Genomic DNA, 24,226 nt, shown 5'->3' with positions numbered 1-24,226 from the left:
GTACCACAGAGATTCTGTCGAACAAGCTCGTCAAGCCATGCGTAGTAGGCCCGCAACGGAAATGAAGCTGCGACGAAACGCGGTCAGAACAACCGCCGCTCGGAAACAGACAACATATTCAGCAGGACTGCGTCCCGCCTTCGCTGCCGGCGGTGATATCAAGCGCCAACGCGCAGGGCAGCTGGGCAATTGGGTCCTTTCGTAGCGTCATCTACACACTCGCCCGCGAGTTGGGCGCATTAAAGGAGTACTGACACAAACTTTTGAAGGCGGAATAACTTGGGAGATAGATTGGGGTGAACACACATCATCTGCGAAATATCAGCGGCAAATACAGCCTCGAACATAAATATTTAAAATAAATTTAAAATAATATTATTTAAATTTAAAATATATTAATTTAAAATAATTTAAATTTAAAATAATTATTTAAATTTAAAATAATAAAATATTATTTCAAATAAATCGACCCCTATTTGGACCTGGAGTGAATAAACAATATCTAAATACGTCACGAGTTTGTGTTGGCCGCTTCGGCACTGCCGGGGTTCCTCGCCGGCTCGCCGCTCCTATCGGAGGTCGGTGCTTTTGCTTTCGAGCTACAAATGATCCGGTCGTTGGCGACGGAGGCGCCAGGATTTCGTTGTCTCATCGGGCAGCTGGCCGCGACCTAAGCTCTACAGCGATTCCAGGCACTCAATTTTTATTGCTTTTTATTACACTGGACGCGAAAACGTGCCGGGCACACGACAGGCGCAGTGAGGCAGTCAGAACGGTCTCCGCGAAGTGGCGCAGGCAGGCGCAGGTAGCTCGAGCAATAGCTTGTTACCGCTGCCATATTTGGGACTCAAGGCTCAAACAAAGCTGCACATACGAGAAAGGAGGCAATGATGGGATGTCAAATTGCATTAGAAATCGTCATCTGCACCGCTTACAAGAGCGGCAATCGAGTGCTAAGCCTAACATCTGTAGGTGGACCTGTAGGCATACCGGCTGGCTTCTTCCAGCGCGCGCATCCTCACCCACTGCATCGAGCGTCGCGCGTCGTTCTCTATCTGCGGCAGCAATTTGCACTCGCAGCGCCTGCATCACGTCCACGGTCGCTTTTTAATTCAGCGGATGACGAGGTCAGTATGTAAGGGCATTAGCAGAAACTGCCGCCGACAGGGAATCGATAGTGCTACGGCAGCTCTGCTCTGGGATATTCGTCCGACAGTCACGTGGACAGCGTTTTTTATACAAAATTCAACCTTTCACGGCATCCGCTGAAATCGAAACTGCGACTGCAGGCATTTAAAACGTCTCTAATAAGCAACCGTCGCTGGCTTTAGCAAATGGGGTTTCCACACGTGGTAAATAGGTCATTAGCTACTTGTTGCAACAAGAAAAACAAGATGCAAAATTTCTGTGTGAGTGCCCCTTTAAGGGACCGCCTGAGATACCCGAGTCGACGCTCCTGTTATATCTTACTCCGCGGATTCTACCTCTTACAAAATATGGTAAGGGGGAAAATGTTGCAATGTGCCTGTTCAACTAAACCCTCTTAGGAAGAGATGAGCGCTATTCTTATCTCTATTCACAATGTCACATTGTTTCAAGTCCTCAGGCCCACCATTTTGTTCAAAACAGTGTAGAATTGCGATGTATGGTTAGCCCGGTTCGTTTCCACATTTTTCTAAGGCCTTCTGAACAAACGCAGCAGATGAGCCAATACCCTCAACACGGACACGTTAAGATAACGAGTTGCAGCTTTTAAAAGACATAGTGTTGTCAAATACGGTAGCTTTCCTCCGCGTTGAACTTGAGAAAATACAAGCTTTCATCATCACTGATAATTCCTTTTTTTAGTTTTGCTACATGATGCATGTTAGTCACTCTTACTTCCTTGATACACAGTTCTATTTCTTTTGTACGCATTCATTGATTTCAGCACACATAATCGCCCCTCTTATGTAATGCCTTCAGGACTTTAAGGAACAAATAAATGAAATGAACTCAAATGAAATGAAATAATGGCGGTGTACCACTTCGTGTTCCCGTACAGCGTAATCGACAAGCAGCAGCAGGCGATGATTGAACTTCTGAGGGAAGCCGTGGCCATCAAGAGCGTCTCCAGCTCCCCGGATGCACGGGGAGAAGTGGTCCGCATGGTGAACTGGATGAAGGAGGTACGCGCTAAAACCTCACACATGTTTTAAGGCCTGTCCACACTTTTCGATAAGTGTAGTAAAAAGACCGATTACGACGGATTTCAGCTGCTTTTGTTGCTAGCACTGCCCTGTGATCTCACTAGCCCGTTGTTGACTGCCTGGTCTTTCTCTCGTGATTTGTACAACGAAGTGTTAAAACATCCTTAGATGGCGTTTCTTGGAGGACGTTTGCATGATAATCGTGTGGCACCTTCAAATACCCTAAATAAACTTATTTTCAGCAATGTACACAGGATAGTTAACCTTATTTTTATGTCAAGACACGTGCTTTTTTAAATCGGGAGCTGGTTAAAGAATCCGGGCGGCAGCATGATTTATATAGTGGAGAAGGAGGAATTAACATTGAACATAGTACACGTTAATGTTCCTGTCAGTAACTCAAAAGGGCAGGTAGCGGCAATGTCATTTGTAAATCCACAAGATCAGTGCCTCTGAAGTAACCTTTGTCCGCTTCAGTTTGTGGCTCCAGTGACTATAAACTAATGCTGTTTCGGGACGTTTGGCTTGCACTACTCGCACCTATTTATTACTATCTTATTCACTTCCAAGCACGTATTTGGAAGTCAAAAATAGATATATACCGAAATAGATATATACGCTTCCTAACTGGGCTCATCTCCCAGTGTGCACCGTTTTGGTTGATTTCTTTGCATAACACCTCTACACAAGAGAAAAGCTTAACGCGCATAAAATTACATGATCAGGGCAGATCAAGTGCACAATAAATTTAAAAACATGTTTCCAATGTATTCCCTTCCTGGTACCTCAGCCGGCAAAAAAGTAATGTGTTGTAGTGCATGAAAACGGGTACCTGGCTGACTTAGTGAATTTGTCAAGCTCGTGTTTTTGCTTGCACTGCATATACTGGCTCAAATGAACACTTTTCATCGTTTATGCGGTTGACAAGGCGGTATTTTTTTAAAAGCCCGAAAGGAGAACTACCGTGTGGGGTGTGCGGCGGCCGCACCAACTAAAGAAGGCACGGGCATACGAGACGCTACGAGATTGGACGATGTCCAAGATTAGAATTCAAAGCAATTTCGGTTTCGGTTCTGTGAGTCAACATGCTTGCCATCCGACGTTATCATTGGCTGGGCATTCTTGATATCTGAGTAATCGGCATACAGTGTTTCTCCCATCTTGTAGGCTGTAACATGCGTTCCGTAAGCCTGCCAGCGCCTTCTGGAATCGGAGCAGTCACTACCCGAGGCCCTTCGGGTCACGAAAGACGCTCACATCTGATGCGCTATCACCCATCCCCCTTTGCTTTCCTGGCTCGTGCCTGTATCGTAAGAGGCGTGTTCGCACCAGGCCAAGGGCCGGATGATTCGGGATTGTACCCCCAAGCAGTCTGTGCTAATGGCAACACCACGCCAACGTGAACTCGCCAGCGCGTCAGTTTCAGCCTACACGCGTTCTTCGGACTCGCTCGTGGAGCAATGAAGGTTGCAGCAAATGGGGAATCCACTGTAGAAAACATGCCCCAAAAACAAATAAATCAACCACAAAACAACATGCCCCATCGGGCGTTCGAACTTGCCACTTGCACAACAACATACCTAGTGCTCTTGACCACTCGGCAATCTACCAGCGCGATCAGGGGTGGAAATATAAAGTATATAATATATAGATACTTTACATTTATACTTCTTTGTAGCATTCCGAGCAGCTTAGATGACTATTTCTTGAACAGCGCTCGCGGAGTAAGCGTTCCCCAAGTTTACCGATATATCTCATCCCTATAGCCACTGCATTCCTTAGGCGGAAGAGTGGTTGCAGATTGTGGTCGTTTTTCTGACCTCTGTAATAGTTCACCCAACAAAAAAAACTGCTTTCCGCATCCTGGTTTTACGCTGTACAATAAAATCTTCGGTTGATTTTAATTCCGTGGTACCTATAACTTTGCTGACATTTTTGCTGCCCTCAATTCGCCTTATATTTTTCTAGTAGCGTATCAGACCGCAAAGTCTTTCTTGTTGGCTTGTGTGGACTTACTTCGATTTGGAGATTGTTAGAATCTACAAACTAGCAAACTACAGACACATTCTTCCAAGCACAAACCTGTCGTGGCCTTATTTGAATTGCGCGAACAAACTGCGACAACCCACCGCCGGCCTGCGGACTAAAGGCTCAGCCGATTGATTCTGTCGGAGGGTGGGTGAACCGTTCCGTGGCGGTCAAGCAAAGCCATCTCGTTTTGGCGTCATATGAAACATCATAGGAAGTCGGCAAGCAGGATGCAGAGAGAGAGAGAGAACAACTTTATTGTGTGGCCGGTGGGAAAAGGAAGAGGTTGGAGACCCTCCCCGGTCCTCTTCCCCCTTTTAGGCGGCAGCCAGGAGTCCTTGGACCCCGGCGGCGTAGCAAAGAATTTTCGAGTTACTTTTTCTACTCTATAAAGGTCTTTTCTCTCTCTCTCTCTCTTTTTCTACTGAATAAAGTCGCGTAAACGCAGCGAGAGTGGTCGAAACATGGCCTAGAGACTTCGCACTACACTTTGCGCTAGTAACCGTGAAATGTTTATAAATCACTTGTGCCCCTTCGGAACAATAATAGTTATAAGTGGGATAGACTGATTTATAAAAATGACTCTTCGCGTGGCTAAAGGAGAATTGTAGATAAGGATGACCACTCCAGACGGAAAGCTTCCTATTATTTCTTGCGTCAGTTCCGTGGGCTGACATCTGTCGTTTACGCGTAGTTTTTGTATCTGTAAATATAGCTTTTTGTTTCCTGTGACAACCGATATACACTTATGTTGTTATAACAAACTCGACCATCACGCTAACGTTATTTTTTATATCCGAAACTCATTAGAAGTGTAATAAACGTGTTCTGCTCGCAAAAACGCAGCGCGCTACGGCGCGCGCACTAACGCGGCCGCTAGCGTCGCCTGTACAGCACGCGGCGAGAACAGCATGCTGGCTGCAGCCGTGGAGCAAGGTTCCCTGCAAGGCCACCGGAATGGAACTTTCGGTCGCAAAGATGTTAGACAAGCAAAAAAATAGCTCATAATATGTGCATAAATGTCCTATGAATCCTCATTTGCGCCGTTGCGCTTTCTCATCGACGGGTCGGTACTGACCTTGGAGCACAGGATCTTCTATCTGTCTTAAAAAAACGGAGAGTCTGTCGACTTCGACAGATTGTACTTCTCCACTACATCGCAGTTTTTTGCTCCCTGCATAAGATTGTTCCCAATGCAAGAAGCGAACAACTGCTGGCACCTCAGCGGCACATTCAGGGCACTCGGTTCAGGTTGCTTCCTTTTTTTTTCATTATTCTCTCGGCCGAACCTGAGAGGAAACCAAGAGCGAACATGAACGGGGTCTGCCGAAATTCATGCGTAGCTAATTTTGTAGGCCTACAAAATCCGTTCCGTTGATATTTCCGCCCGCAGACAACCTGGACGGGACAAACGCATGTGACTCACACATGTTGTGTGAGTCACATGCGTTTGTGAGTCACATGCGTTTGTGTGACTCACATGCTCACAAACTGTGAGCACGTTCGCCGTAGTCTCGCCTATCTAGCCTCACTGTTCTTCCGTCGTGTGCTCCCTCCGTCCGCCTGCAGACGAAGTTTGTGGGGAGGCGGAGGGGCAACATGAAACCCAGGACGACGTCTTTTTTTCACATTTCCTTTCCCTCTGGATTCCTCTTGTTGGACAAGGGTTATCCCAGCGCAGTTCATTTGACGCTTCCCTTTTGCGGACAGCCGATCAAGTGGCGACTACGAATGCAGGCGTGATGGCGCGATGATCGATTGTTTGCTGTACCCGAGGTGCACCCTCACGGCAGTTCGTTATATCTGAAACAAAGTGCCACTGTCTCAATGTAAGCATGACGGTCATTTCGCGTTCGTCCGTTGTAACCAAGCGTTCGTTATAACTGTGGCCGTTATACGCGAGCTTGAATGTAATTTCATATTGGATAATTCTCAGCGAGTAATTGGTGGCTTATGTCGGCAAAATTTGTGCCATGGATTCACGGAGAGAGAATGGCTGGGCACAAGCGGAGAGCATTTACGGAGAGCCGAGCTACTCGCAGCCTATAGTTCCCCGGTAAGCGAAGCTGTTCAATGCCTTAAGGCGAAATGCATGTTAAGTAGTGCCGAACGGCGCTTTCGGGAACGAAAAAAAAAAGGCTGTTCGAGGAGTATCAATCCGAGCTGGTGTTTGCTGGTGTTTGCTGGTGTTTGCTGACGGCTACCCGACCACGACCAGCAGTCAGGCAATCATTCCTGACCATTTTTATGAACAAGGTACACACGAGAGTAAAAAATTTACCATCATTTACTAAACAATAGTTTAGAGCAGCACGAAAGTATGATAACATCAAAATTGCGTAAAAAGTGTGTCAAAACCTTCGCTAAAAGCGCGCCCAACCTCCGTGGAGAGTGGTCCAATCGGTCGCCAATGCTTCAAAGGCCCTAATGGCAACGAAGAACGAACCCATGCGACAATTTTTCGCGCAATAAATCAACGAATGTAACAATGATCTAAGTGTATGCGGATGAGTGGTTTATAATATAAAGGTAGCCTATTTTCAGCTATAAAGGTATCCTATTGTCCCGTCAGCCGGTGTACCATGCAGGGTAGAATGAAAAGCGGAGCGAGTACAGTCACGAGTGTGCGCAAAAGGGAGTTAAATGGGAATGATGGCGACAAAATGTCGATACTGGTGAACTACAAAAAGAGAAACAGGCAGACAATGCCGCTGCAAAAGCAAGCAAGCGTAACGCCAAAAACGACTAGAACGCAAATCATGGTTGGCACGACGAACGAGGGGAGTGCGAGAAACACGTTGTTCCGGCCTTGAAGAGAGCCGGCAATGCTTTTTACAAGCTATTCTGAAATACTTCCAAAGCGTAGTCAACAAGCGCATCTAGTATATAGATTAGGTAACACAAAAAATCTTCAGCCACGTATTACTACTCTACGCTCATCAAATAACTTGGAAACCTGATGAAAAATATTTTTAGCCGCTTTCTCGGTCCGGGTATTGTTTGCGCGTTTTTATAACGTAATTGAAGCGATATCGTGGTTACTCGCTTCGTACTTTCAGATGCAACAATAAACACTTTCGACAGCAACTTAAACGAAAATATTAGTTAACGCAAAGCAAAAATGGCAGACGCATTCACTGCGACAAGCACGTCACGCAGTACCCGCCGCAGTGGCTCAGTGGCTAAGGCATTGCGCTGCTGAGCACGAGGTCGCGGGTTCGATTCCAGGCCGCGGCGGCCGCTTTTCTGATGGAGGCGAAAAGCAAAAACGCCCGTGTGTACGAGATTTCGGCGCACGTTAAAGATCCCCAGGTGGTCGAAATTAATCCGGAGCCCTCCACTACGGCGCGCCTCATAGCCTGCGTTGCGTCGGCGCGTTAAACCCCACAATCAATCAATCAACGTCACGCAGTGCTGCTTTGTGCTGGCGATAACTATCGCTTTCACAGTGCGTCCAGGCACGGAAGACATTGCCAACGCGTTTATCTGGTGTTTCGGGGTACGTTTGAAGCCGAGCAAACCGTGAGGATCGGGCCTATCCTCAAGTTCGCCATGGGGGATTCCTAAAAGAAAGCAATGACAAATTCCTAAAAGAAAGCAATGACGAATCTTGCTTTAGTATTTTTGTAATTGAGGAATTGCCATTGATCTAAAACTGTAGGCGAACGTTTTTGTTTAGTGCTGCTTGAGGCCGAACGTCAAACCCATTTCTGGTGCGTCTGTGGGACCATCAGACAATTTGAAAATGCACGTTCTTTTGCGCGTTTTTTGCACTGTGGCGTGACAGGGATGTAAACTTGTAAAAATACCTGGATCAGTGTTCACAGCATCCAGAGAAAAGGGCGGCGTTTTAAGAAAGGAAGCCACGGTTCAAGCCACAGGACCTGCTGTGACACCATTTGCCGGAGTGCTATCGCTACTCATACGCCTAACGCATTGGGAAGTGTGTGTAACCGTACCACTCCGCCAATTGATATCACAGCTAGTCACGGTACGCGTTGGAGACGGACATACATTGTGTTGTATGGCAGCAAGGCCATGGGTGAGAAACAGCGGTGCGTGCACATTGTTCGCGGCTCGTTATTGAAGTAAAATTCCGTAGGTCGCCAGTGACAGTAGGTCTTGTAGTCCCCGGTCCGTAACGCTGCTGCGTTAATATTTTACGTTTGAACAAACTGTTCCGCATGAGGTAGAACAGCGCCCGTGCCCTGTGTCTGTGATGAATAAGATGCGCCTTCCTATCACAGAAACTGGAGAAAGAAGGAGCCACGTGCGACCTGAAGGAGCTTGGGGAGCAGACCCTTCTCAGTGGAGCCAAGCTCAAGTTGCCTCCCGTTCTCCTGGGTCGATTGGGCGACGACCCCAACAAAAAGACCGTGCTCATTTACGGTCACCTGGATGTGCAGCCCGCCAACAAGGTGGTTTTACAGTGAAGATTTATTGCTCTAGGTTCGACCAATACTGCGTCCTTCTATAAAATCACGTCGACGAAGAATCGCGTGCGCTTGTTTTAGAGCTACTGTTAAATGCTCTCTAGCTCTGAATCCAATATAGGTATCATTAAGTCATTAGTGCCCAAAGAGCAGCAGAATCGTTTGTAAAAAGAGTCAATATAGCAGCAGAATAATTAATAAGGGCACTAAGCTTTTACGTTGCTAAGCAAAGGCTGAATGCAAGCTAATGTCCACACTGGGCGTCGGCGATTGTCAAAGAAAACGTATACTTGCTTGGAGGGGCTTGCTTGTTGGCTCCGTCACGACCACCGGCTCATGAGTGCGAGCGAGCCCCTGCAATAAGCAATTCTAATTTTAAATGTCAATCCAAGTACTGGTACCTTCGACCGATAATAATCGACTAAGGGTAAGGGGCGGAGTGCTCACAACGCACATGGATTAATAGGATCGCTGCACTTGCGAATGTGCATCACACTTACATTGGCCAATAAGATGACTCTATCAATGCGCTGAGTTTCATTGACCTTTCATTATTAGTGCATGGTGAAATTGTAAATGTTGCGGAATTCCGGTCTGCTGTGATAGCCACAACATCATTTTCTTTTTTCAATCAGCATTTCCCAGCATACATGAATTAGACCCTGTGTTGGATGGCGCTGCCTACTTGCATTTGCAGGATGATGGTTGGAACACGGACCCGTTTGTGCTCACCGAGACAGACGGGAAGCTGTACGGCCGTGGAGCCACGGACGACAAGGGCCCCGTGATGGGCTGGCTGAATGCCATTCGGGCCTACAAGGAGGCCGGCATCCCCCTGCCCGTCAACCTCAAGGTGGGTGCCACCTAATAAGAGACAATAGTGAAGGGGTGCGGCGGAGCTAGCTCTTAACTATGGGGTAGAGGAATCCGGTGCAGGATAATGTTTGGTTTCTTACACCATCAAGCAAGAATCCACAAAAATATTTCCCTTACGTCTAGCCTTGCCATAACCGAGGAAATTCACGGCTTTGCAAAATCAGTTACTTTTGTGATAACCCGCCGCGGTGGCTCAGTGGCTAAGGCGTTGCGCTGCTGAGCACGAGGTTGCTGGTTCGATTCCCGGCCGCGGTGGCCGCTTTTATGATGGAGGCGAAAAGCAAAAACGCCCGTGTGCACGAGATTTCGGCGCACGTTAAAGATCCCCAGGTAGACAAAATTAATCCGGAGCCCTCCACTACGCCGCGCCTCATCGCCTGCGTTGCGCCGGCGTGTTAAACCCTGCAATCAATCAATTTTTGTGATACCCAACTGGTATAAACCATTCCGTGGTTCTTGAAATTAATAAACCGCTTTCTATCTTTTGGTTATAAAGAGGGATGAGCTTGCACGCCCGGGCAAACCGTGTGGCATGGTCACGTTCCAGGAGGGGCGTGTTGCGATGACAAGAAATATTAATCTAGTCACTCGCCGCAGTGGGCTCGGTACAAAATCCGTCACTGGAGACACTGGAGAGACTGGTCCGAACCTTTGCTGTGTGGGTTATGTTTTATCTTTTATGGGAAGTAAAAAAATTTCCTTGGAGCATTGAACTGAACTTGCGTACTTTGAAGGCCATATCCTGGCGATGCTTCTTACTAAGTTATTTGCTGCAACATCGTACTTGATTCCCTTACTTCGCTTTGGTTTTTGTCTTTTGCCGCGAATTTAATCATCAAATGGACTGGCACACATTACCGCTTCTCTAGCATAACCTTTCTGCGCGCGTTCTGTGCGCCTCTTCTGCTCACAGGCCATATTGTTCGGGTTCAACTGTCTCGCTCCACGCACTATTTTACTAATTTAGCGTTTTCAATTCCTAGTTTTGTTAATTTTATGAAGCGGGTATAGCTCGTCAGACGTCCCGATTTCTGGCCAATCTTCCATGTGAGTATGTTCCACGATGAAAGAACGACAGCAATTTTCGTTCCACCGGTGGCGAGGGCAGGAGATGGCACAGAAAATTTGTGTGACCACTGTGACAAGGAAAAAATTATGACAGGATGCCTGCGATGTCGTATTTCCAGTACCTTGGTGTATATCATCATATTAGGTTGGCACAGGACAAAATTTCTTCAAGCGAGTGAAGCGTAATAAAGTACCCCCTGGAATGAAGTAATTATTTATGTTACACACAGGTACACTGTTAATACATGGACGCATAAAATGGGCCTGTGTGTGCCTTGGGGATTAGAGCGCTCTATTTGTAAAGAGCATGAGACCATCGAGGACCTATTTCTTCACTAGTGGGCGGCGGTTTTCCTTTGGGACGTCCTCCAGAGGACGATTAACAAAGAGCTGCTACTACACCCATATGGGATAAGGCTTTTGTCAGCAAGAATAATGAAAATGTACCCTTTTATGTGGTAATGTTGATTGGCCTCTACCGTGTTTGGAGTTCTCGCATGGCCTTTCCTCATAATGAGGCGGATGCGAGGCCGACGCAACAGTGCTTAAGAAAGAACGTATATAACTTTATTGAAGTGCAGAGAGCAAAAGACCCTGTCCTGACTGGCTCCCATAGGTTGAACCCTTGACCACACTTAAAGGATTTTAATTACAAAGCCGAGGAACAAGGGGCTAATGATACACTACATGTTTCATCGGCGAATATTGTTTAGTTGTGTTGGTGGCATGCCAACATGTTTAATCTGTAAATATTGTTTGGTTGTACGATGTTGAGAGCAATGTCAGAAACAGGTCATAAAACAAAAAAGGGGAGATAGCACTGGTGCAACGCAGTGGACTGCCGTATTCACCAGGATTCAAATCCCATCGGATCACAAATCTGTTCTTGCTTTCTGTTTACATCGGCGTCATTTTTTAAACAGGACAACTACATTTTACAACGACGACGACGACGGTTCGTCGCATAATAGACGTCTTAAGGCACGTGAGGCAAACTAAGTTTTTAGTGGCCCCTTTCAAACATAGCCTCATAAATCTAGTTTGTGATTGCCACGGTTGTTGTTGAAATTCTGCAGCTGTAGTAACCTCGAATGTCGCATAATAAAGACTAGCCTGTGGGTATAATCGGCGCTAAAACACTCCTCTGACTGTTCTCGGTATATAACTTTCCTTCATTGTGAGCACAGAGCTTGAACGGCCGGACATGTGTGATGTAGTGGTGCTCGTCCCTTTTCGTTGTGCATTTAGTGTGTGCCCCTCTTCTTCCAGTTTGTCTTTGAGGGCATGGAGGAGTCCGGATCTGATGGGCTCGACAATCTGATGTACAGTCTGAAGGACAACGACTTCATTCGGAAGGTGGACTATGTCTGCATATCGGACAGCAACTGGCTCGGAAAGCACAAGCCTTGCCTCACTTACGGACTCAGGTGGGGACTTGTCTTGTAAGCTCGGCATCACCGTAATGAAGGCGAGCGTGCGTGCATTTTATTAGATTGTTGATGTCTGAAACCTAGCTTTCAACATTGCTGTAACGTGAACACAGGTGGGACGCTCACAATGATGCTTTGAGCTATTGATTCTTGTTTTCCCACAGATTGTAGTTTTTCAGACTTAGGCAAGACATTTGACACTGTCTGACAAGACTTACGTTTTCATAAAGTAGATAAACTAAATATCGGCCTGGATATTGCAGCTTCGATCAAGTGCTTTCAACCCTCCGCTTACAATATAGCTCTCTAATGATCAAATGTTTTCCGACTGATTCAGTAAAAATAAGTGCATCGCAAGCATTTGTGTTTCAACCTCTGTTATACCCGATACCGATTTCTCTAATGATCACTTGCCTTCGAAAATGAAGTCTCCTAATAATCTTTGTGATCACGGTTGTGTGCTAATCACGTGAGTCCTAACTCTGACAACCCTGGCGCTCTACAAACCGATCTAAATATTTATTCGTCATGGTGGCCTAAGGGGCCGATGAAACTTTATTCCACAAAATGTAAAAACACGCTGGCATCACGCTTGTTTGCGAATGTCAGCACATCAACCTACATTCTCAAAAACAAGGTGATTTTGTAAGTTTCTTCCTTAAGCATCATACAATTCTCATAACGTGCATGAGTATAAAGTATTATTGCTAAGTGCATGTTCGCGATATTTCGTAGCAACCTTGTGCGTGCTTCTGTTACGCTAAAATTTCTGCTTTACAAAACTTTACCTAGCCGAAAACATGAACTTGCCTCTTTTGTATCTGGGCACCCGGATACAGTGACATGTGAAAAATTGGAATCTGTTCAAAAGCAAACTGGCCGTCTTATACTTTCTCATTATTCGCGACACTCAGGTGACTTTTCAAAACGTTAATCCTTTTCGTACAGGGCCTTAAATGTACTCACATGGTATGCTTACTCGTTGATCTCTTTTTCACAAGGTTTGTTATTCTGACGTCACCCCAAAGGCACCGACCATTTTACAAGCTTTTTATAGTTACATGGCAGCAGGGCAAAGATGAGACGATCCATGATTGAAGATGAAATGATCTATTTCCAAAGAGATGTGACCGACGTATTTGCAGAATGTAAATGGTGGCAATCAGAGAGTTCGACCTGGCTGCACGTCAGCCACTCTCTCGTCGTCGTCGATGGTGGGCCATAGCGTCATGAGTCTTCCGCCATGGCCCGGCACACTATGTTTATCTTGCGCAGATCCATTGGTTAAGTTTGGAATGCTCAGATGCAGCAAAAACACATGCATTAACGCATTTCTTTCACGAACCGTAATGAATGTAGTCACGTCGCCGCTTCTATTGTCGCTATATCTGGTTCTATGTTAACTGAATTGTCCACAACCATGTATTTACTATGGTCACTTCTCTCCATTCCGTTGGGCCTTGAGAGAGCGGAAAACAAAGTGGTATATAGCTAGTCATTTTTTCTGTAATTTCCGGAAGAGTGCTAACACAAAATTGGCATGCTTTATCGCAAAACACCGCACTTTATAGTCATTGTCCCTTTCAACTATAACAGTAACGCAAACTCCATGCAGCAGAGAGACCTCGATTACGTCCCCACTATCGTAGGTAAACTGAGACTGCATCACTCTGAAAAATTACCGAATAGAAACTCACTTTGAATAGGCTTTGCTTTGTGGTGCAGTTCTTACAATCGGTACTTGAGAAATAATTCGGGCTACCGTTTGGCACAACTTAAGCCAACGCTGTTGGTAATTTCGGGCATACTCTAACGAACATACATGATAGATAATAATTACAACATTTTTAGAAACTTAGCAACCAATTTATGCATTTCTCGAAGTATTGTGTTCGCAGCACAAGGTCGAGGTGCATTCAATAGATATTTATTGTTTGTGTATATACCAGTTTTCCCGTGCACCGCAAGTAATTTCTTTCAGTAATTTCTTCCTGGCAGCCTCAGGCTTATTATATTGCGACATCCAGTCACAACTGTACAAGTAGATTCTGTTTAAAAATGAAAAAAAAAACTGCGAAGACTGCTCGAGATTTCGAAGACTATTTACTCAATGCCGCAAATACTTGAGAGAGCAATGGTCTGTCCTGTTTCACAAAGATAGCATCTCTGATATTCGAGGACTATGTGTCTCAGCGAACGCCGAGGAGATGTAGGAGCAGACGAATGAGGGCAAAAATCCACGGCAAATGGCGCGTCTTTCTCGCACAAAACAAGGACACTGGATCCTTCACCAAGTTGCTCTCAAGCGTATTGACTTGCCTTGCATCACCCCTCCTGCACCGCTCCCAGATAACCTCAGGATAGCTCCCATCCCAAAAAACGTTGCAGCTGATACCAATCCAGGGAGACGATGTGCTCGCGTTGTCAATCATGTCCATCCAATTGATTCTACGATAGTCTACACGGATGCATCACGGACGCATGTCGGAGCAGCCACATATTCCATCGCAAGTGGCAATGAAGTAGTTACACACACCCTTGGTCCTTTTACTAATCCCCCACCTACAGCGACTCTAGAGACCCTCCCAATAATCACCAGTATTCAGGACCTCTCATTACGGCCCCCTAACCCCTCAGGATATAGCATATACACTGATTCAATGCAAGCTATTCGCGCCATTCACACGGGTAGGATTCCTGAATAACTGCAGTATGATCTACGCAAAGCCTTAACAAAGCCACGTCCCCACACTGTCACACTGAGGTAGATTCCTGGTCACGCTGGAATCCCAGGCAATGAGGTTGTGCATAGCCTCGCCCGCGAACTTCTGCACCGGGCGCGTGGGATTCCCTGGCCTTATCCACCGACGTGGGACACTACTCTCCACTACAAACAAGAAATAAAGCTTCACTACAAGAACATCAGAGAAACTCTTCGTACACTTCCTGTTCCAGACAAATCTCTAACAACCACGCAACTACGCATTCTTCGACGTGTACAGTTAAATACCATCCTTACACCTGCTCGTTCCTTCCTCTACCGTATCCGACACTCACCAGCACGTCCCAATTGTCACGAACCATACGCTAATTTAGAACACTGCATTTTCGCCTGCCCCATTGCAATTCAATCCCCACATTTTCCCCACCCACCTCCTTCAACGTGGCGGACTTGGCTAGCCTCGGACCAGCTCTCGGACCAGTTGGCGTTGGTGAACCTGGCCCGGGACATTCTCGACGCTCAATGTTGCGTTGGAATAAAGTTTTTTCCTCCTCCTCCTCCTCCAAGGATAAAAGTCAACCTGGGGTACTTGTATGGAGTTTAACAACGATCCCACCGGATGGTGGGAGAAAAGCGAGGAAAAGGCTGCGTTCGTTTTATTTTCGGTATGCCTAACCAACACGTCCATGACGCTAAATCCGAACCAAATAGGATAATGCAGTTAGTAGTGGTCGTGCTGTGGATCACGTGACGGGAACGTCAGCTGCGGAACTTCTATTGTAAGGTGAAACAAAGCCTCTCCTTTGGGGCGCACTCGAGAGGACACCCGTGGGCTATACTAGATCGAGGCGGCGGCAAACGCGGGACGCAGTTGTCCGTAACGGTATCAGGAACCGCGTGGCTGTTTCCTGAATATATTTCGCTTGATTGTCTGTGGTTAGACCCTACTTCGCTGGCTTGCTTTCGTAACTAGAGCGGCATTTGTGAGTAGCAAAATATCTCACGTTTGCAAGTGCTATCGTCAAATGCTAATCTTCCCCGAATTGATTGGGGAACGCTTCATCGTTGATGTCACTGCTTGGTTTGACCCCCCGCTCTATTGCAGGGGGCTGTGCTACTATGCTGTCGAGGTGGAGTGTGCAAAGCAGGACGTTCACTCTGGCATCTGTGGAGGCACTATGTGAGTCCACGTCTCTTCTTCACTGAAAAGGCGCTAAAGAGACGTTTACAGAGAATAGAAAACACACGACGGCGTGTAATAAGGTGCTTCCTAACTACTCTGTCGTGAACTGAGTGCATTTCTTTTATAAATCACAGCCAACCCCCTCAACATTTTATTGTGTGACACCCTATCGTTCGGCTAGAAGTGCGTGGCTCATAGGTTTGAGCGCCGCATGTTTTTTTGTTTTTTTGTTTGTTGTTTTTTTTTTGTCTGCGGCTAGTAACGGCTACAGTAGAAAGGATGGAATAATTATACCAGAAATAGGTAATAAACAAACAATAAGCTATTATGAGTTGGCGTCTCAAATAAGACTAAGGGAAGAAAATTTTTGTTGGAATCAAAACATCAGCCTTTTCTTTATTCCTCAGCCTTTTCTCGATGACAAGCGGTGTTTTGTTGATTTAAAATAATTAATAAAGTTATTGTTTTGTATATGTTCCTGTTCTTTACTTTTTAAGATATTAAACGAGAACTAGTATAAGATATGAAATGAGATGATAATGTCGGGCAGCAGAAGCGTGGTCAGTGGAAAAACTGACAATTGGCGAGGTCGCCTTTATACTTTACTGATGTATTGCTATCGTACCGAGTCGAGCTTGTGTTTAGTATAAATTTGTATACACAGCACTAGCACTCCAAGGTAGAACACCTAGACCACAGTCAAGAAAACGGATTGAGATCGGGTTCAGCGTGAGTTGAGTTCGCGCATTGTGATTATTTTAAATAGTTTAGACGGCACTTGCACTCTAAGGTAGAACACGTAAACCAAAGTCGAGAAAACGGGGTGACCTCCTGCAATTCGTCTGTGAAGCATCTTCATTACGACTACACGCTCAGCATCGGTCTATTTTGAAACATGTTTGCTGGAATTTTACACCTGAAGGAACCTGTCTTATGGTTCTCCCCAGCTAAAGCTTCCATGTGACCTCTGACAATCTGACCCTGTGCCTGACAAAATGTTAGATTACGCAATATGTACGACATGGCCGACTTCAGTGTTTTTTTTAACAATGCTGTTTGTGCTGGTACTTGGGCAGCGGACGTGTGCAGGAAAAGTCCACCATGGGATGACGGGATCGCGTTCACAGGCACCGCTTGATTATAAGCTTTGCCTCGCCGCGCTCGGGTGGGACTCGTTTCGCCATCTGTCGGAGACGCGATACAAGTACAAGCATGGCTTTGGAAACGCGTGCCAGGGTTGCCACTGGTGGCTACTTTTCGCCAAATTGGCGACTTTGAGAGGCCCGTGGTGACGTAAAATCATGAATGGCGACATGGCGAATTTCTGGCGATTTTCGGCCCTGGACTCTCCCTCTTATCCGCTTCCCCTTTCTCCATCTGTCTCGGCGGCAGTGCAAAACTTTGCCGTCGGGCGGGACCGAGAAAGCGGCGTTCGAAGGGCTGTTTGTCTCATTTCACCCGAGGCGTGCGCATGTCAAGGCGGGGGAACGGGGGTGGGCATCGGGGGGCGGAAAGCGGGACGTACGCAGCTGTCACGGCTCCCGTGGAAATCTTTCGCCGCCGCGGCTGGGGCACCGCGCAGCTAGCTAACTTTCAGGGCGCTTTTGGGTACTTACCCGTCCAAGTGCAGCCACCACTTTTTTTCTGTGTTTGCAAGATAACGACCACATGCTACGTCGGTGGAAAAGTCCCTTCGTCGGCTGAGCCATAGCCTACTGTATAACGCTATGGCTGAAGTTAAAGGGGGCGCGTCGGCGTGGTTATTTTAATGTTTATTATTATTATTAATTAACCTTTCCTGCAACTGTTGCTACGTTATCCCACACACCGCGGTACTGGCCTTCCCAGTCACATAGGGAAAAAAAAGTTAGGAGAGGCTTTGGCTAAAAGCAATGAAGGAACTTTATTTATTGATGATAACTGATGATGATGATTAGTGGCTCTCCCTTTAAATCGATGCGTCGGTTGTCAGCAACAGACTTGCCTGTTTTATTACGCTTACCTGCCCTACTCCCAGCTAACCTAATAGATTTGCTTCCTCCCTCCCATCACCCGTCTTCCCTGTTTTAAACTCATCGCTCCCACCCCCCTTTTTTCTCTCCTCGCTGTCCTGAATTCTCATCCGCATGATTACTCCGCCTGCGTCCCATCCCTTACCTTCTTTTCCTCCACCACCACGCCCGCGAAGCGCTTCTCCGGGCACCTGCCAACTGTGGTCAAACCCAAAAGCCCGTGACACCGCCAAAACTGCAGCTTAAAATACGCAGACAGCAAACGCAAATTCACTCCTCCGCACAAGAAATTGTCCTGGCAACAGCAAACCACTATAAGGCTGACGCAAACGGAAACGCTACTCACACCCGACAAAGTATACATATACAGAGGCTGTATGAACACTTCCCCGCCAGAGTGTGATGAATGCCACGTACCGATCAATCAAGAGCACGTGTTATGGCTATGCCCCAAGGTAGATAGAAGCAGTATCCGCAGGGAGTGGCTGACTCAACCGGCCACGCTAGAGCAGCAGCTATCGTTGACAAGCTTTGTCCAAAAGACCATAGGCAACCCGCCTTCCCGGCTAGACCCCTGGAAGACCAACTAACGAGGAATTCCAGTGGCCCCCTGGAATGAGGAGGCCTTAGCCTAAAGGGCAAACAAAATTTTATCTCTCTCTCTCTCTCTCTCTCTCTCTCTCTCTCTCTCTCTCTCTCTCTCTCTCTCTCTCTCTCTCTCTCTCTCTCTCTCTCTCTCTCTCTCTCTCCAGTCGCCTCTTCGTCTCCTCTATGGCCTTGAAGTTGAGGTTCCTCCTCGCCCCAAATCCCAAAGCCTCCGCCAGCGCAGTTGGTGTTGGCCAGCGTCGTTTCCCCCTCACACCGCGGTGGTCGTATCTCTGTGCAGCCCCTGACAATACGGTCTATAGTTTCCCGATCACTGCCGCAGCATGCACATGTTTCATCCTGCTGCCTGTAGCTACCCGCGTATTCCCAGGTTGTCAGGCACCCCGCCCGTGCCTCGAAGAGCAATGCACTGCCTCTCGTATTGCCATAGAATCTCTTCTGCTTGATTTCCCGTTTTTCTGCCCTATAAGTCTCCAGGGTTTTTTTTTTTTGGGCCCACTTTGTCGTCTCTGCTTCCTTTACCTGCGTTTTAACTGTTGTGTAAACCTCACTTTCCCTTACCGACTTTCCATGCCGCTTGTTCAACTGTCTGGTCCTCCATCTCCAGCGCGTGTCCATGCCCCTCATATACAGGTACCTGAACAGTCTAGCAACCCATTTTTCGTCCTCCATGTCGCGCGAAGTCGCTCCTCAAACTGTATCTTGCTCTGCGTCTCCCTCGCCTCAAGAGACGACCAGCCCATATCCCCCTGTACTGCTTCATTTGTAGTTTTGCTGTGGGCCCCTAGGTCCAATCTGCCTACCGCCCTCTGATTTACCTCCAGGCCCGCTTGGGTCTTTGGTTTCATGCACAGAACCGGATTTACGAAAGTTAATCCTGGTACCATGACCCCTTTCTAGACTCCCCTTACCATTTCGTATTATTGTATCGCCTGAGGGCTCCATGCTTCATTATAGCCGCGTTCCGTCTTTCTTTCGTCTTAATGTGAGCCTCATGCGCGTGCGTGTAATCTTCGCTGTCGTTCAGCCATACTTTAAAATGTTTATACTCTTTCACCAATGGTATTTCTACTTGTTGACTGACACTGTTTTGTGCTCCGCACCGTCGTTAAAGACCATGATTAGAGTGTGCTGGAAGTTTACCATGATAACTGGGGTAGCCTTGCGGCGCCATGTAAAGGCTACTCGAAGAACCAGGAATTTTGAAGCGCACGATGCGACTGGCGTTGAAAAGCGTCAATATAATGCAAGTGTTTTGAACAGTGCTGCTTTCTATGGGATTATACAAAATTGGAAGCTTTTATTTTCAGGTGCTACAGCAGATATCAAGTGTGGCGACATTTTTGGCGAAATCGTACGAAAAAAGGCTAGTTTGGAGACTTATTGCTCGCCGTCTGGCGAAATTTACTCCAAACTCAGTGGCAACCGGCGTTGCGGGGTGGCTCGCTCTATCAATTGTTGCGACAATTGGCACAGTTCTGACAGTGCAAAGATAATTAATGCCAAAATAAAAGATGCCAAAAGGCCGAGAAGCAATAACGTTAACAAACTTCTTAATTAGCGCCCCACATGCCAGAGCACACGAGCCGAATGGTTGGCACCGAATGAGTACAAAAAGTTTCACCAAACGTTCGTCCCGATAAGCCCTCAGCTAGTGTTGGTGCTTCACTACAAAGCAGGTTGGCACGCGTTTATTGCACACACTTGAATGACCGAGTGTTTATTGCTCTTTGGGGGCTAATGACGACACCACGCAGAAAATTTTTCCGAGTCTCGAAGCATATCCCCGCATAAACTTAGCCGAACCAAGAATAAGCTATATGGGGCCGCCAACTTCGCTGTTCTCCCAATCTTCGCGCCACTCGTGCGAAGCTGCCACGTTTTTTTTTTTTTTTTTTTCGTTTTTAGGGCACACTGGACGCACGAGTTAAGAGTTTTGGGGCTTTCCTGATGTCATTTACTGGGCATAGCTTAATAATCCTTGATAACGCCCCCTTTGGCGCTTTTGTTGTCGCAGTTATGAGGCCATGGCTGACGTCACGTACCTTATGAGTCAGCTGACCGACGGGACAGGTCGCATTCTCATCCCCGGCATCATGAATGACGTCGCTCCCCTCACGGACAGGGAGCGCAGCCTCTACAATGACATCGACTTCGACATGGTAAATGTGCAGGGATTGACGCACAGGGAGCAAAGTTTATGATAATAGGCATAAAAAGCTCCTTTTCGTCATTTTTTTTTTTGCCTAAAACCTCATTGCAGTGGTGTGGATAAAAGGTAACACAACTGCAAATACCTGTGAAGCTTGTGGAGCATACACCGGCGAGGCATCGCGGAGAACCAGAGAAGAGTGAAATTGGCTATTAGCACATATGCCTGTCTGATAATATGCCTATTGGAAAAACAGTAATCTCAATATCCAACAATTCCTGTAGCGTTGTTCGCTATACCGGCGCAGCCGCCGCGGGGAAGGACCCACGGCGGCTGCATTCCGACTCAGTCAGCGTGTGGATACACACAAAGTTGATGGTTTTAATATGACCCATCATCACCAACATCATCATAATTATCATCATCATCATAATCAACAACCCCCTAGGTTCACTGCAGGGCCAAGGCCTCTCTTATCGACCTCTAACCGATCCTGTCCCGCGCCGTTCGAGTGCATTTTTAGATGCAGAGCATCTCATTCACTCGCCTTGTCCCTCCGGCGTCGTCGTCGGCGTTTTCCGCCCCTCCCCCATTCTCCTCGCCGCGCCAGCTGCGCTATCCGCCACTCACCCCCTCTCCTCTCCGATAGCGAACACACTCTCGCGAGGAGCATTGGATTGGATTGGATTGGATTGAATTGGCTTGGATTGGATTGGATTGGATTGGATTTGGATTGGATTGGACTAAAGTGGATTGTGTTGGATTGTGTTGCGTCATAGCCGCGGCACGTTGCGTCATAGCCGCGGCAGACGCGCTGGGGCCGGCGCATGTGCAGTACTCTCTCTTCCGCGGTTTCCTCTCCTTCGGGCGCGCTGCGCATATAACCGGTGTGCCGTTCTCCGGGGAAGCAACATCCACGCTTGGCTCAAACACCTAGAGTCCACGCCGCTTTACAAGTACGCCAACGTCGTCATCGACTGGGATCGGCTTACGCAGTCCCCTCAACGTTATGCGCGCTATAAAACGCGGTCCCTTCGCCGCTCCGCCTATGCGTCGCATCTACACAGGGGTTCCCGCGAGGGGAGGTCGGAGTTTTTTTGCCTTCAAAAATGCTTATTTTGTACCTCCATCGAGCAATTGGCCGTGGTCTTCTAGTATCCACTCTGTGGCAGTGGTAGTTTATGGGCTGTCATTTCGCCGAACTACGTGGCCAGCCGGAGCCCATTTCTATTCATTGATTTCCCAGAAAGCTTGTTTCATCTCCTTTAACGTTACTCATATCATACTTCTTTCCATGGTCCGCTGAGTCGACCTAAGTTTGCTTTCAAGAACGTGGATTCGAAATTTTGGTCTGCCTGTATGTCTGTCTGTCTTCCTGTCGGTCTGTGAGTCGATTCAGCCAGCCGGCCAATGTGAAACGGAAGCAAGAGGTTTATATACCCACAGCCAAATGTAAACGTCTAATCCCGGTGTTAATGTTGATACTTGTCGGCATTGTTGAAAAAGAAGAATGCATTGCGGAAATACGACGCAAACAATCAATACATAAGTGGTACTTGCAGTGCTCCTTTAAAAAAATGTCTGCGGCTTAGCTCTGCTTACCTTTTATATGCAAAGGAAAGGCTTGGCTTAGTTTGGTTGAGTCTTGGTTTCGCTTAGTTAACCTTTGATATACCGTATTTACTCGCGTAATGATCGCACTTTTTCTCCAAAACATTTGATTCAAATTTAGGGGTTTACGCGGGGTAAATTTTTCGCGAAAAACTTTTAATCACAGAAAAGGCAAGCAAATTGTGGGTCAAAATTTTTACGGTAGGTCTCATGTACATAACAAAAATAGTAAATAAAAACATAATAAAAACTGCCAGCCGCTTTGCAAAGTGACGCAAAATGCAGTGTTTTCAGAATTACGGAACGCGCCGGAACGAGTTTGGTGCGAGGTGACAACAGGGCCACCAATACGTGGCTGCCGCTGTCACAGTGCGGGACATCAAAACAGACATGGGGGCGGCCGCAGCAAGCTGCGCTCATTTTGTTTTTTTTGTCTTGCGAGCACATTATGTGCATTTAGGGAGAGTTTCTTCCTCATAAATATTGAACGCATGCTTGCCGACATCACTAATATCGGCAACTCTGCGGCAATAGCGTAGCCACGTCCGCTTTGAAAGGAAAGGAAACAGAGGTAAGCATGACCATCATCAGCTAGACTTGGCACACATACGACATACCGCTGCGGCAGGTTCAGGGTGCGCTCATTGCGCGGGAAATTTAAAAAAAAATTGAATTTTGACGACAAACTTCAGGGGTGCGATCATTACGCGAGTGCGATCATTATGCGAGTAAATACGGTAGCTGTATTGCCGATCACACCTCAAAGCCGTTCGGTCCTGTGCGATTCTCGTAAAAGGAGGCCCGGTGAACGCAGCTGTCATTCAGGGCGACGCGCCATTCCTCTTCGGGCGGACGCCAGACGAGTCACGTAGCCCGAGACGACCCAGCGGCGCATGCTCGGAAGGCTGCAGAGGTGTTCGGCTGCCGATCAGCTGACCGGCCGCATTCGCGGCGGTGGCCGCCATCGTGCTAAGCAGAACGACTGAAAACGAGGCCTTGTGCTCAGCGCCGAAAGCGGGCCCGACGAATCGACGAATCACGCGATGCGCTTCGAGGGGTGTGTCACCGGGACTGTGTCTCCGGTGAAAAAGTTAACTTGCGCATCCGCCGTGAAACCGCTGGACGAAAGTAGTAAAGCTTTGCTTTAATAAATTCATCGATGCTTGATTTTTCCTATAGCAAATTCTACATTCACCACAGAAAAAATTAATTCCGTCGCCTGCTGTCGCCGACGCCACCATAGCTTCTGGCGGCATTTTAAGAAATCAAACGGCAAAAGTTACGAAAGGTTCCACTAGATAGTTCCACTAGATAGTTTCCGCGTAACGCTTGGAACGCACGTCTGATAACGGCAACGGGGATCTCTAAATGTTCAAGTGGGGCGCCTCGATTGACGCGCGTTTCCGCCGTACAACAGAGCTGGCATCCAGGCACCCCACCTGGTACAGTGGAACGCGGTAAATTTAAATTGACTTGAGCAAACCTCGAGCGTGTTTACCTTGGGAGGAGCGCGACGTTGGATTTACATCATCAAAATTGAGCGGTGAAGGGAACGGAGGCATTTCACTGGCAAAAGATTATCGTCTTTCGTCGTCATTTGCAACGAAAGGAGCAGATACGCGGTCAATTTTTTTAACTTACCGCGGTGGCTAGGGCGCAACGTGACCTGGCCGACTAAGACACCTGTTTCTTGTCCTCCCAACGGGCCTGCTTTACTGTGGTACTAATAAAACAGAAATACGCGGCAGAAAGTTAGATGGGCAGATGAGATGAAGAAGTTTGCGGGGATAAATTGGTCACAGTTGGCACAGGACCGAGGTAATTGGAGAATAATGGCAGAGGCCTTTGCCCTGCAGTGGGCGTAGATAGGCTGGTGATGATGATGATGATGATGATGATGATGATGATGCATTTTT

The 24,226-nt window shown here is 47.2% G+C and overlaps 1 protein-coding gene across 1 annotated transcript in view; it reads left to right on the top strand.

The window, feature by feature from the left end:
• The first annotated feature begins 2,012 nt into the window (after positions 1 to 2,012).
• The window catches only part of LOC144173462 (cytosolic non-specific dipeptidase-like), a 31,660-nt gene continuing 9,446 nt past the window's right edge, over positions 2,013 to 24,226 (top strand). Inside the window, exons 1-6 of the mRNA XM_077701878.1 lie at positions 2,013 to 2,168; positions 8,465 to 8,635; positions 9,348 to 9,503; positions 11,864 to 12,021; positions 15,852 to 15,926; positions 20,565 to 20,709. Coding sequence (XP_077558004.1) covers positions 2,013 to 2,168; positions 8,465 to 8,635; positions 9,348 to 9,503; positions 11,864 to 12,021; positions 15,852 to 15,926; positions 20,565 to 20,709 — 861 coding nt within the window. The remainder of the gene's footprint in view (positions 2,169 to 8,464; positions 8,636 to 9,347; positions 9,504 to 11,863; positions 12,022 to 15,851; positions 15,927 to 20,564; positions 20,710 to 24,226) is intronic.

Source organism: Haemaphysalis longicornis, unplaced genomic scaffold, assembly GCF_048455015.1.
Source record: "Haemaphysalis longicornis isolate Haplotype H1 unplaced genomic scaffold, Haemaphysalis longicornis Haplotype H1 scaffold_3, whole genome shotgun sequence".
Lineage (NCBI taxonomy): Eukaryota > Metazoa > Arthropoda > Arachnida > Ixodida > Ixodidae > Haemaphysalis > Haemaphysalis longicornis.
Note: the sequence above shows the minus strand (reverse complement) of the source record. Positions and strands in the feature narration are given on the sequence as shown.